Source organism: Rattus norvegicus, chromosome 7, assembly GCF_021556685.1.
Source record: "Rattus norvegicus strain SHRSP/BbbUtx chromosome 7, alternate assembly SHRSP_T2T, whole genome shotgun sequence".
NCBI lineage: Eukaryota > Metazoa > Chordata > Mammalia > Rodentia > Muridae > Rattus > Rattus norvegicus.
Genome location: NC_141540.1, coordinates 17,179,092 through 17,193,606, shown reverse-complemented (window position 1 = coordinate 17,193,606; position 14,515 = coordinate 17,179,092). Strand labels below are relative to the sequence as shown.

At 45.8% G+C, this 14,515-nt stretch overlaps 1 protein-coding gene across 2 annotated transcripts; it reads left to right on the top strand.

Annotated features, from left to right (window-relative positions):
* Positions 1–13,817, top strand: Zfp870 (zinc finger protein 870). Of its 2 annotated transcripts, none has more exons than XM_087557801.1 (4): positions 1–172; positions 8,765–8,891; positions 9,081–9,141; positions 11,741–13,817. In XM_087557801.1, the coding sequence occupies exons 1-4, from the start codon at positions 170–172 to the stop codon at positions 13,215–13,217; spliced, it is 1,668 nt and encodes a 555-aa protein (XP_087413927.1). In that variant the 5' UTR covers positions 1–169; the 3' UTR covers positions 13,218–13,817.
* The last annotated feature ends 698 nt before the right edge of the window (positions 13,818–14,515 follow it).

Below are 14,515 nucleotides of genomic sequence, written 5' to 3'. Positions count from 1 at the left end.
ATGCTTCTTACGTGAGGGAATTTATCTGACCTAGGTCTGTTTCCTTAACCCCCAAATTAGGCATGTTTGTTACTTGGAAGTACATCCTGGATCCCAGGTCTAGATATCAAAGTCGCCTTCTGTGACAGCAGGAGCGGCAGGAAGACACCAGGACACTCCGTGGCTGGAAATGGTACGTTCGGCCTGTGTCTTAGATGTGGGGAGGATGCTGCTGCTGCTGCTGCAGACGGAGACCGCAGTGGATACCGACCTTCCGAGATAGCGGAGTCTACAGCAGAGTCTCATCTGGCTCCGCTGAGAGCCGTGGTCTCCCCCTACCTGAGCGCTCAGTGCTGCGGCGTCTAGGGTCAGCGGGGCTTCTCAACCAGGGTCTCTGCAGTCTGAGCGGTTCGGGTAAGAGGGTCCTGGGGAGCCAACCCTGGGAGTTGGATTGGAGCTCTTGTGCCGGGGATGGAGGTGGGGCTGCATGGATAGTGATGGTTAGAACACTGGTCCTTTTACTGCCTCGTCCTCCCCCGAAAATCCCGACATACCCCATGCAGTGTCTCGGAGCAGCTACTCAGAGCACATTGTGATTCTGAGTGTTGGGGTAGGGGGGTGTGTGGAGAGCGGGATAGAGACATATTGGAGCATCGAGTGGCCCCATCCTTTCTGGAATAAAAGTCAAGTGCCCGTAGAGCAGTGGTTCACAACCCTCCTAATGCTGCAGTCGTTTACAGTTCATGTAGTGATCCCATCCATAAAATTACCTTCGTTGCTAATTTATAAGTGTAATTCTGCTACCGTTGTGAATCGTAATGTAAATATTTGATATGCAAGATATCTAATAGACAATCCTTGTGTTGTCCGCCCCAAAGGGGTTGCGACCCATAGGTTGAGAAACACTGTCTTTGCAGGTCTGGGAGAGATGTAAAAATATACAAAGGTGGCCACCCGGAAGTTACAGCTATTTTATTATTATTATTATTATTATTATTATTATTATTATTATTATTATTATTATTTGGAACTGGGAACTGGGTGGTTTTTTACATCCAGGTGTATTATACCTGCAGGAAAAGAGGAATGGTCAGGCTGCACAGAGCAGTTCTTTATGGCTAGGGGACTATTACCCTCCCTGCACAGCCTGACTCAATTCCTAGTGGCCCGAGGCTTTTAACCCACAAAGAGCAGCTGCAGTTAAGGTGGGTAAAACCAAGCCTCTGTGGACTCTTATGGTGGACTTGCCGGTGGCTTAGAGTCATAGCTTCAGTGTTTTCTGTTTGTTTGTTTCTGTGATGGAAGTGGAAGGCTTTTCAAGACTGAGTTTCCTGGACTGAGTTGTGGCCCAGGCTGCTCTCAGACTCAGAAATCTGCCTGCCTCTCCGTGGGGTGCTGGGATTAAAGGTATGCGCAAGAGCACCCAGCTTTAGGGCTGTAGTCTTTATCAGTTCCTTTTCCATTGTCTTTCACACTGCCCTGCTTAGGTTAATTGTTATTCCTGTCCACACCCTAAACCTTTTTGAGCAATTAACGCCCCTCATCCCTCCAGAACTGAAGGCTGTTTCTCCCTTCAGGGCTTCACCATGGCCGCCTGAGTCTTGATGCTGTAATTCACCCAATGAAGCTTTTCTCAGCTCCCTTTCTGCCAAAACCTGTAACATCAATCTTATAGTGACCCCAAGAGACTTGAGCCTGTTATGTCAGCAACAGACAGACATATTTGTGTTATTGAAATTGGCATTCCCAACCTGTGCCCAGTCAGGGCCAGCCCGCTGTTCTCAGTAACCCAATAAAAATAGCCAAGTAATTAGTGGTGAGCAGAAAAGATCTCTTCTGCCTCTGCCCATTGGAAAGAGGAAGAAAGATCCAGGGAGGCTTCTAAGTGTCTTCAAAGTCCTGAAGTGAGATCAAAGTGAAGCAGAGGCCAGGGATGTACAGATGCAAACAGTCCAGGTCAAGGTGTGGTCCCGCCCTGCACTGCACTGCCCTGCCCTCCACCTTTGGTGGGCTCCAGGCTCATCCTGTTAGGGGATCTGTTAGAAGGGTATGAAGTCCCTTTCTGAGAGACAAGTTCCCCACTCTGATTGGTACCTGGTCCTTCTTTCAGCCTGAGATTCCTGAGGAAATTCCCATTTCTTTGGGGTCCATTGTCTTAGAGTCTCTTTAGAATATCCTCAATTCTGCCAGGCAGGCTACAATGGCAGAATTTATTGAATACTCAAATTCACGAGCATTGTTGTTTTATTGGTGGTAATTTGCTATTTAAGCCTGACTTTCCTTTCTACCTGGCCAAGGTCTTTTTAGTCCAGTCGTTTAACTTGTGTTTTGAGACTAGTCTTACTGTGTAGCCCTGCCTCATCTGGAACTCACTTATAGACCACACAGACTTGAAACTCAGAGACCTGCCTGTCTGGCCTCCACAGTGCTGAGGCTAAAAGGTACTTGCCACCGTGCTTGGCCATTTGTTGCAAATTTTGCTGTTAGTTTTAAGACAGTTTCTCACTATTTGGCACTGGTCGGCTGCTACTCCCTCTATAGGCAGAGCAGGCTGGCACTGGACTCACAGATCTGCCTGACTCTGCCTCCCAAGTGCAGGGATGAAGATCTGCTCTACCACACCCAGCCCTTTATCCCAGTGTGAATCACTAACAGCAGCAGCAGATCACATGGGAACACTTCACACAACCAGAGATGGCACAGGTTACAAATGGCTAGGAAATGGTTAAAGAGGCTGCAGAATAGAGGCTGTCCTGGGGGCACAGGCAGAGAGCTGAGGTAGGTGAGGGGAGAGACTGCAGGGGACCAGATCAGTCTTACCAGTGCAGGTGCAGGGATGCCAAATGCCCCTTGGGAGGGCAGACTGTTGGATGGTGACTTTGAAGTGGGCTGAATGTTTTGCCATGAGGAAACTCCTGGAGCAAGGCTGTGGAGGAAGACATTGTGATCCAGGAGTAGACAAGTTTGCTGGCTTTTGACAGCTGACCCCGCCATGGCTCATGAACCTGCTACAGTTTGGTCTTTTAGTCTCAGGTAAGAGGGCTCCATCTGTTGTGGTCCCAAAGCTCCTGTGTCTGGCGTTTCTGGCATGATCTGGTATATTTTCAGGTGTTGTTACTTATTGATACAGTTACTGTCTCTTGGTGTGCTGGCAGATGCTGGTTGGCTGTTTATGTGAACAACTGGACGTGTGTAAACAGTCCCCCTTTCCTGGTACTGATCCTCTGTGTGTAGCAAATCAGGTCAAGACGGTTGTTGTACAAGGTGACACTCTTCTAGGCTAGCTGTGTCCCAGAAGTTGTGACATTCTGCACAGCAGAGTGACCTAGAGAAGTCCCTGCCCACCTTCTCTACCTTGTCTCTGTTTCACCCAGAGGTGCCTGCTTTCCTAGGAGTGCCACAGAGTTAAAGGATGTTTCCTGTATGTTCTGTAATCTGGCCTTGGGTGCAGAGTTCTTACAACTAGGAATAAAGCTCTGACTTTCCACGTCTTCCTGACATTGTCGAACTCCCTGACAAGGGATGTCCACATGCAGAGTTGAGTGGACTTGGCCTCTGTCATAATTGTAATTGTCACTTTCCTTGGTTTGGTTTGGTTTGATTTTTTGATACAGGGTTTCTCTGGGTAGCCTGGGCTATCCGGAAACTCACTCTGTAGAGCAGGCTGACCTTGACTTAAGAGATCTGCCTGCCTCTGTCTTCAGAGTGCTGGGATTAACGGCTGTGGCAGCACTCCTGGCTGTATTTTTTCTTTCTAAGTTTAATTTTTTTAATTTATTTACCTTATGCATATGAGGGCTCGGTTCTCATGCACACCAAAAGAAGGAATCAGATCCCATTACAAGTGGTCGTGAGCCACCATGTGGTTGTGGGAATTGAACTCAGGTCCTCCGGAAGAGCAGCCAGTGCTCGTATTTATGATAGAGGTAGGTCACGACTAGATTTGAAAGGGGTGTTGCAATAGGCAAAGGCTCCTAGTGGCAGGTCCACAGACTTCCCTAGAGCTTAGCTGCTGAGGCCTTTTCTCTCTTAGGGAGTTGGAAACAGTGCTAAACATGAGTAAACAGAAGGGAAGGGAAGGTGAGAAGTTGATATGGTGGAGGTGGAATATAGAAAACACAGAGAGTACCTGAGTTAAGCCTGTCCCTCTCCTAGAATGGAGGAATAGACAGGCCTCACAGAGCCACCATGGATTGGCCTTAGAGCTGTCTGTGACAGAAATTTCCTGGGGACACTCACACAACCCACACATCTACTCACCACCAAAAGGAGCCCAGAATAGTACAAAGGACGATTGTACCAGGGTCCAGTTGATGAACCAATGAGTGTGTGTATTGGGGCTACTAACATAGGAGGGGGCCTCCTTCCAAACAGCAGAGATAACTCAAAGGTGGCCGCATCACCAGACGGCCCATCCTAACACAGGTGAAGACTCCTGGCCACTGCCCTCTTGACCTCTTCCATTCAGCCAGCGTCTGTGCAGCCACAGTCCCAACATCTCTTCCAGCTGCTGGCTGGGCAGGGGCTCTATCCCCAGCAGCTGTTCACTCCTACACTGGTAGTGGGGAGTGCTACAGTCTTTCAAGTTTCTATTCTTTCTAGATACATGACCTTGTTTACCTGCATGGGGGCAAGCATTTCAGTTTGTTTGCTTAAATAATAAGGATTGGTTTTGACCATCTCATAGCATCAACACTAAGACAAGGATCAATGGGGTAATGATCAAAAAGATGCCACAGCATCCAAGTGCGTGCACTTCCTGACCTCTGTTTGAATCTTATAATGTGAAGGCCACATCGATCTCAAATGTGAACCTGAGGGCATCAGACCCCCTTTTTTTCATTTCTCCCACCATGGCCACACTGAATGTAAAAAGTTTTGTTTTCTGGGCGTGGAGACCTAACTGAGCATTTCAGAGGACCCAGGTTTGTTTCCTCACTACCACAGAAGGCGACTTGCAGCTGCCTGTAAGTCCAGATCATTCTTCTGGACTCTAAGTTTAGCACGCTCGGGTGCACGCACACACGAAATAAAACTAAAGTCCGTAAAAGAGAACAGAGCGCCTTATGCCCCTTGTCAGTGCTGGTTCTCCGTCGCCGATCCTAAGGACTGGTAGCCAAGTGTAAGCCAGAAGGGCTCCAGGATCAGGATTTCGTTACTTAAATTTTTTAATTATAAGAAAAAAGACTTCAGCCTAATTTCAGAGTTCTGGTGTATGTGAGGACTCACTCTTCTTTGTCTAATTATTTTGAATTATAATTGTTTGTTAATGCGTAAGGCCCGAGGTGTTGGGTTATGTGGAGGTACTGAGTTACTGCCACCCGAAATAGGTGCTGGGTTTCGAACCAAGGCCTTCTACAATAGCAGAGGATGCTGTCGAGCCCTCTCTCCAGTAGGACTCAGTCATCTTACAAGCAAATTTGGTACCGTGTTTACAATATAAAGACACACGCACATGTAGCTAGTGTGGACATAGAGATACCATAAAAATATCCCAAGGCTTTTCTAACCATCACTTAGATTTACCATGACTTGTGGGGTTTTGTACTAGACCATTAATTTGATTGTGTATATTCTCAGTGAGTCCTAATCTGGTCTGAACTGTTGAGAACTCGAGGTCTATCTAGTAAAAACAATGTAGAAAACGGGTGCACACCCTGACTTGATTTACTTTTAAACATGCTGTTTTTTTTTAATGTTTTCAGAATTTCATACCTGGAGACAGTGTTTGAGCATATCCACACATACCATGACCTTTCTCCTTACCTCTCCAACCTTCTACTTTAAAAAAACACATCATCATCATCATCATCATCATCACCATCATCATCATCATCCTCATCATCATCATCATAAGCAGATTTTGCTGCTCTTGTATGTTTGTTTGTTAGGCTATGCATTGCAGCACAGTCGACTTACCAAGGGACACACCTTTAATGTGTGACTTGCCCTCACCTAGCAGCCATTAACAGACAATTATCTGCCCTTGCCCCATCCATGCTGGGATGTTGACTGTCTTGCTCTTCTCTACACAAACACAGTGGCTATTATTTTAAATGTAGCCCTGTCATGTCCAAAAGACACTGTTTCAGCCCAAGCTCTGGCTTCAACAAGCATCCTGCTTCCTCTTGGTTCTTGAGCCTGGGGGATGGGATAGGGGAGAAAGGTGTGGATATCTCATTGATGCCTGAGTACTCCCTAGACTTTTTCTCTTCATACGGACAGGTTGTGAGTTTCTGTGTTCATCGTTGTCCACTGCACACAGAAACATCTCTCTTGACGATAAGTGCTACACTTATCTATGTGCATAGACAGATATTAAGATTGTCACCATTAAGTAGATTTATTTCAGAGGCTTGTGACCTCTCCAGCTCTAGGTCAGACTGCCAGGGCAAGACATGTTTTCCCTATGTAGTGGGCCTTAAATCCAGTTAGAATACAATCTGTTACCCCTTCATGATGCGATTGACTGTGGACGTGTGTTTTTGTCTGGTTGATAGCATAGCTTTCAGGGTTCACAGGTAATGACAGGTGTTGATGGCTTCTCTCCTTCAGCAGTAACATAGTGCATGACAAAGGACAATGCTGAGAGACAATGTCAAGTTCTTAGGTAGTGGTGGGGCAGCCCTTGGGACACTCTTGACCAACAGCTTCTGGCATGGCCTTTTATTTGACAACCTGTGGCTTCTAGTGTGGAATACAGTGTCCTGTGTAGGGGACTGGTTGTAGACATTCATTAAAGACATTCATCTGCAGGTAATAAATTTGGTCAAGTATTTTATTTTATTTTTTTTCCAAGATAGGGTTTCTCTGTGTGGCCTTGGCTGTCCTACAACTTGCACTGTATGCCAGATTGGCCTTGAACTCACAGAGATCCACCTGCCTCTGCCTCCAAGAGTTGGGATTAAAGGTGTGCAGAACAACTGCCCATCCAGGTATTTTACTTTAATGTGTGTTTTAGAAATCATAGAGGTGGCATGTTGGTGAGTTAGAGCTCTGTCTAAAGGCATCTGTAATCTTTCCCTTTGTTTAATGATTTAGTAGAGTTCTCACATAAAAGTGGTGTGATGGCCAAATGAGATGGCTCCATTGTTTATCAACTTGGCACACCTGGGAAATTGGAATCCCAACTGAGGAACTGGCTTCACCGGTTTGGCCTGTGCACGTGTCTTCATGGCCTTTTCTCTTCTTTCTTTCTTTCTTTCTTTCTTTCTTTCTTTCTTTCTTCCTTTCTTTCTTTTTCCCTTTTTACATAGTTTGGAAGCCTGGGTCTTAAAGAATTTTCTTTATTTTATGTATGTGAGTACACTGTAGCTGTCTTTAGACACACCTGAAAAGAGCATCGGATCCCATTACATACAGTTGTGAGCCACATGTGGTTGCTGGGAATTGAACTCGGGACCCACAGAAAAGCAGTCAGTGTTCTTAACTGCTGAGCCATCCCTCCAGCCCCAGGGCATTTTCTTGCTTGTTAATTGGTCGAGGAGGGCCTAGTCCCATGCGGGTGTTGACATCCCAGTTAGTAGGGGCTGGAACGTGGATGAGAAGGATAACCCAACAAGCCAGTGATCTGCATTCGTGCACTCATGCTTTCTGCGTCAGTTCTTGCCTACACAATCCATCCTTTCGTTTCCTCCTTAGCTTCCCTCCGTGACTGACTGTGACCCGCAATCCATATAAACACTCTCCTGCCCAAGTTACGTTTGGTCACAGCAACAGAAAGCAAAATGGGACACTGCTGAGGAGAACTCCTTGTCATGAGCCCTGTGTGCTGTTTGATTAAGGAACCCAGCTATACACTTTGTAATATTGGCCTTTTGTGCAATCACAGAACATGTATTCAGGTTCCTAGCACGTTATAAGTAGTATTAACTAGAGGCCGTATGGGTTGGCTCTGTGGGTAACGGCACGAGCTATGCGACACTGATGGTCTGACTTCAAGCTCCAAAACCACAGTTAAACTAGAGAGAACCAACTCACAAGAGATGTTGCTGACTTCCACCAGAGTCCTGTGGCACACTCACGCTTTCCTCCCACATTGCACACCAAACCAAAGTTTTTTTTTTTTTTTTTTTTTTTTTTTTGTTCTTTTTTTCGGAGCTGGGGATCGAACCCAGGGCCTTGCGCTTCCTAGGTAAGCGCTCTACCACTGAGCTAAATCCCCAGCCCCCAAACCAAAGTTTTAAAAACACGTACAAGTAGTATCTACCAACCCAGGTAATACAGACAGACAATGTGTTGGGTTTTAGGCAGATAGGATTCCTCTGATGAGTATGAATTGATTGCTAGGATTCTTAGGGAGAAGAGGATGTTGTTTTTTAACTTAGGCTATAGTTGTCATCAACTGTCTGAGAAATCTACCTCACTCTGTACAGCTCCGGTGGGAAGGAATCCCTCCAGATCTCAGTTCTCAGACACCAGCAGAACACAAGGGTGCCCAGCATTTCTAAGCGCACACGTTCTGAGGACAGCAGATACTGATCATGGTGGGTGGTAGACAATAGAACCTGGGGTGACAGTTGTTAGAAAGATGCAGTGCAGAAGGAGGAACTGCACAGTCCTCTGCACAAGAGCTCATCCTTCTTTGATGTTCCTTTCCCAGAAAGCTCCCGTTTACTTTTAGCATTTGTGAGTGGGGGAAGGCATCTCGGTCTGTATGAGCAGTAGAGTGTGATGACCAGGACAACTTGAACCCTTGTGGAACAGTGTCATGTCTTATTAATTCTGTGTACGTCTGTGGTACCATGAGGCTCACTTTCCTGGAAATGTATGTGTGTGCTTTCAGGAGTCAGTGAGCTTTGAGGATGTGGCTGTCAAGTTCACGCAGGAGGAGTGGGCTGTGCTGGATCCATCCCAGAAGAAGCTGTACAAAGATGTGATGCAGGAAACCCTGAGGAACCTGGCCTCTATAGGTACACATGGGCATTTCCTTTTTTGGTCCATCAATGTTTCTAGCTAATCAGTGTTGACGTATGAATTGGAATATGGAGAAGGGAACTGGGGAGAATTTGTCAAATGGGATACACCATGAATTTAGCTGGCATCCAGTACTTTTCCTCTAATTAATAATTAGTAATAGTTTTTCTGTGTCTGCATTTTAGGAAACAAGTTGAGCAAACAGAAGGTTGTGAGTGAGTATGAGAAACTATGGAGAAAACTGAGGTAATTTCTTTCCTAAATCATTGTTTTTAAAAAGATTCTTTTATTTTATGTATATGAGTACACTGTAGCTGTCTTCAGACACACCAGGAGAGGGCATCTGATCCCATTACAGATGGTTGTGAGAGTCACCATGTGTTTGCTGGGAATTAAACTCAGGAAGAGCAGTTGGTGCTTAAAACCACTGCGCCATCTCTCCAGTCCCTCCCAAACCAATTTTAACTCCAGAAAATTTCTCTCAGAATTGTGTTTTACACATCAGCATTAGGAGATGCCAAATACTACAATATGGAGAGCAGCCAAAATATGCTGATGTCATGTGGATGTATTACCATGGCTCATGTAATCCATACCTTAGGCCATACAGAATATCTCAGTTTGGATTTATATCGCTATACTCAAGACCAACGGGCAAGGCAGCTGGGGAGGAGAGGGTTAACTTCACCCTGTAATCAGCAATCCATGATCAAGGGAAGTCAGGTCATGAAGTCCAACAGGAACCTGTGGGCAGAGGTCATGGAGGAACACGGCTTACTCGGTTTGTTTTCTTATGAACCTCAGGACCCCTTCCCCAGGGATCGTGCTCGTAACAGTGGGCTGGATCATCAAGTAAGAAAATGTTCCACAGGCTTCCTTACAGGCCAACTCCGTGAGGACATTTTTCCAACTAAAGTCCCCTAGATTTTGTTCAGATGACAAGATACTATCAAAATCGATTCTCTGATGTCCCTTTTTGCTTGTCCACACTATGTCATGTTAATATTAATATCACAGTTTAAAGCATTAGAAACAGTTTTAAGAAATTTCAACAGTTGAAAAGTCCAAGGGCTCCTTAAAAACCAAGGGTCTCTTTCAAAAGCCAAAAAAGTCTCTGAACTGTGGGGCCCTTGTAAAAAAAAAATGAATTTTACATGCTTTCTTACTCCAATAGAGAAGAACAAGGGCATAGTCACAATCAAAGCCAATGAAACCAACTTTCAGCAGTATAAACATTAGGCTCCCACTCCTGGAAATGAAACTCTATCTCCTGGGCTCACACGGTCTCGGACTGCTCCACTTTCTCACAGGCACTACCAGCAACACAGATTGTCTCCAGGGTCAGGCCAGTGCCTCATCATTTGATACCCTGGGCTGTCATCCTACGCTACTCGTGTCTCCATTATGGTTTTCACAGTACCTGAGGCTCAACCTTCCCTTACATAGACAGAGGGAAGGGATTATTTGTCTAACATGTCCTGGTCATGGTCCATCAGTAAGAGAAGCCAAAACAGGAACTCAGTACAGTCAGGGCCCAGAGACAGGAACTGAGACTGAGCCATGGAGGAAAGTGCTTACTGACTTGCTCTTCAGGGCTTCCTCAGCCTGCTTTCTTGTACAATCAGAACCACCTGGTGCTTCGGGGGTGACACCACCCACTGTTGGCTGGTTCCTCCCACACTGATGATTGGTAACAAAAATGCCCCCACAGATTTGCCTCAAGATGATCTAATGCAAACATTTTCTAGTCTAAGATTCCTCTTTTCAGATGATTCTACATTGTGTCAAGTTGACAGAAAACTATACCAGTTACACCTCATCATTGCAAAATGGTGTACAGGGGACTCAAAAAAATTGCCTAGCCAGTGTGTTAGGGTTTCTATTCCTGCACAAACATGACCAAGAAGCAAGTTTGGGGAGGAAAGAGTTTATTCAGCTTACACTTCCACACTGCTGTTCATCACCAAAGGAAGTCAGGACAGGAACTCACACAGGGCAGGAACCCGGAGGCAGGAGTGGATGCAGAAGCCATGGATGGATGCTGCTTACTGGCTTGCTTCCTCTGGGTTGCTCAGTTTGCTCTCTTATAGAACCTAGGATTATCAGCCCCGGGACGGCACCACCCACAATGGGTCCTCCCCCGCTGACCACTAATTGAGAAAATGCCTTACAGCTAGGTCTCGTGGAGGCATTTCCTCAAGGGAGGTTCCTTTCTCTGTGATAACTCCATCTTGTGGCAAAACCAGCCAGTCCAGCCAGTAATAGGGCTGGCCATGAAATCAGAATTGTCTGAGTTCGGTTCCCAGAACCCACATAAAATGGTGCATGTATGTAATCCCAGCACTTCTCAGAGAGACCCTGCTTCACCGACATAGAAGCCAAGAGAACTCCTGAAAGTTGTCCTGAGCTTCTCCCACACACCCATAGACACAGGGAATTAACACATGTTTTAAAACTTAGTGTTGTATTGATTTATCTACCAGTCATGGGGACAAGTTGGGAATGACTTATTATTAAAAAAAATGTCAGTTTTTTATTTCATGACCTTGCAAGTATTTAAAAACTAGGTGATTTTTGATTGATACCATTGCAACATCCAAAATGTTCTAAAGATTGTGAATTGAGATATATGTTGAAATGCTGTGTGAATGTTTAATGTTCTCAAGGACACATACTTCACCGTACATGAATCCCACTGTTTCTGCTGTGACTGCCCTCAAGTAGACTTGGAAAGCATGCAGTCTGAACTGTTACAAACTGTTTCCCAGCATGAAGCCAGCATTTCTCTGTTTAGTCATTGGTGAGCACCGTCTTAGTCATGAACTCTTCATTTGTTTTGCAGCAGCCAACTGGTGGAGAAGTTCTGTGACTATCATGAAAGTCGTCAGTGTGCAGAAATCTTCAGCTTCAATCCAGGGCACTCCTGTCCAGGACTTGCTACCTTTGTAAAGAATGCCTGTGAAGAGGGTAGAATTGGCCATTCATCTCTGGGTGTGCCACTGAACCATCAGGTAGGACCTTATGAAGACCAGGAATATGGACAGGCACTGTATGAACGTAAGGAGTTGGGGAGCAGCTCCAGTTCTCTGTCCCTTCAGATGCACAAAAGCACTCCCACCGGAGAAAAACCTTCCAACAATAAAAACTTTGAAGAAGACCTTCCTTGTGTCAAATCCAGCCAAATGTATGAACAAAATGGTTGCGCAAAGAAGTCTTATATGCACAAGGCATGTGGGAAAGGTTTCGCGCATCCCAGTCCTTTACAAAGGCATGAGAAGGTTCACAGCGTTAAGAAGCCCTATGTGTGTGAACTGTGTGGGAAAGGCTTTGCTCGGTTGGGTAACCTTTTAAGGCATCAGAGAACTGGCACAGGTGAGAATCCTTTTCTGCCTGATCCTTACACAAGGTCTCTTCCCCGTTCTGCTTGCCTTAGAAGAAGAATGAGTATTCACGCTGGTGAGAAGCCCTATGTGTGCGAACAATGCGGGAAAACTTTTCTTGATTCCACTTACTTTCGAATACACAGAAGGATTCACACCGGTGTGAAACCCTATGTGTGTAAGCAGTGTGGGAAGGCCTTCACTGCTTCCCGCTACCTCAAATCACACGAGCTGACTCACACCCGGGAGAAGTCTTACGTGTGTGAGCAGTGTGGGAGCGCCTTCACATTTTGGTATCAGTTTCAGAAGCACAAAGTGACTCACAGCGGTGTGAATCCTTACGTTTGTAAGCAGTGCGGGAAAGGCTTTACTTACTCCAGTTCCCTAAAAACGCATGAAAGAACCCACACTGGTCAGAAGCCCTACGTGTGTAAGCACTGTGGGAAAACCTTCGGTAGTTCCGGCAACCTTAAAAGACACGGAAGCACTCACACTGGCGAGAGACTGTATGTGTGCAAGCAGTGTGGGAAGTCGTTCAATAATCACAGCTCCTTTCAGTTCCACAATCGGATGCACACCGGAGAGAACCCCTACAAGTGTAAGCAGTGTGGGAAGGATTTAGCTTCTTCCTCCTCCCTGCAGAACCACGAAAGGAATCACTCTGGAGAGAAGCCCTATGCGTGTTTGCAGTGCGGGAAAGCCTTCAGTTCCGACAGCTCCCTTCGGAAGCATAAAATAATGCACAGTGAAGAAAAACCCTACGTATGCAAGCACTGTGGGAAGTCTTTCCGCCGCTTTTTTGAGGTCCGGGTACACGAACGAATCCACAGTAGCGAGAGACCCTATGAGTGCGAGACGTGCGGGAGAGGCTTTTTGAGTTCAACTCATCTGCGAAGGCATGTACCGATTCACAGTAGACCAAATAAGGGAATTAGTAAGTAACATGGTAGCTCTCACGAAGTCCCCACGTGCTAGCAATGTGGGGAAATGTCAGACAGATTCGAGAGAAGGTATTCTTTTGAATTGGTGTAGCTGTTACTACTAGAAATGCTCTTCTAATACACAGAAGCAGACACTGGAGAAAAGCTGCAAGACACACTTCAGAGTTCTTCTCATTGTGGAGAAGATGTGAAATAGCTCACACTGGAGAGAAACCTTACGCACGCCATGTGAAAAGCCTTTAGTAATGAGGGGACCCTCAAGAGACATTGCCCTCATTTGGACAGACGTCCTTTATATATATAATGTGGTGATCTGAATAAGAATGTTCCAGACCTGCTTATAGATGCCAATGTTTAATTACCAGGGAGTGGAATTGTTTGAAAGGCTTATGAGAGTTAGAAGGTCCGACCCTTTTTGTCTGTGAGCTTTCTGGAGGTTTGACACCGTGGGGTGGACTGTGAGGTTTCTAAAGGCCATGCCAGGTCAGTCCCTCATTCTCTCTGTGCTTGTGGATCAGGATGTAGCTCCCAGACATGATGCTAATGGTCTGAGTCTCTGAAACTGTAAGCAAGCTCACATTAAATGCTTTGTCTTCTGAGAGCTCCTTTGTCATGGCGTCTCTTCACAACGACAGAGCATTGTCTTAAGAAGTGTAGAGAGTCTTACAAAACTTTCAGTCATCCCAGGTTTTTTTAAAATAGACATGAAATAACTCACTGTGGGGCAGCCTAACATACAGGACTTGTAAAGTCTCCGTTGTCATGGTGGTAGCGCTTAAAATGAATGTGTTGGGAAAACTCCCTAGCATTGGGAAGCATGTGGGAAGATTTCTGGGTTCAGCACAAAATTAAGAAATAGCATGTTTTGGGAAACAAGTGTGATTAAGAGATACTTGATTTTAACAGACAGTCTCACCCGCTGAGTCTCCAGTGATCGGTCCTCCCCAGGGCTGAGACTGGCTGTGAATATCGCTTGTTACCAGCTGTGTTGTGGCTGTGGTGGCACTGGCATGTAATCCTACTTGGGAGGCTCGTGAGAAGGATCCCAGGTTTCAGAGCTGTCTGGACTATGTATTGAATTCTTGGTATTCTCAGGGAACTGGGTTTTCTTTTCAGGGATTATGTCTTGATAACAGTAGAATTTAACAAGCGAGCCCAGAGGAAATCTCCAGGACCATTTAATAAAGTTTGAGTGAAAAGCCACAAACCAGGCCAGCTATAGGCAAGTGAAGAAAGTGTGTTCTACTGTTTCCCCCCACTCTTTCCCTCCCTCCTTAACCCCCTCTCCCTTTCTAGCTT

What these genes read in the sequence shown, in the direction of transcription:
- Zfp870 (XM_087557801.1), top strand. An exon ending in GAGGAACCTGGCCTCTATAG is followed by an intron (nt 8,892 to 9,080) that starts GTACACATGGGC and finishes TCTGCATTTTAG; the next exon opens with GAAACAAGTTGAGCAAACAG. An exon ending in AAACTATGGAGAAAACTGAG is followed by an intron (nt 9,142 to 11,740) that starts GTAATTTCTTTC and finishes GTTTTGCAGCAG; the next exon opens with CCAACTGGTGGAGAAGTTCT.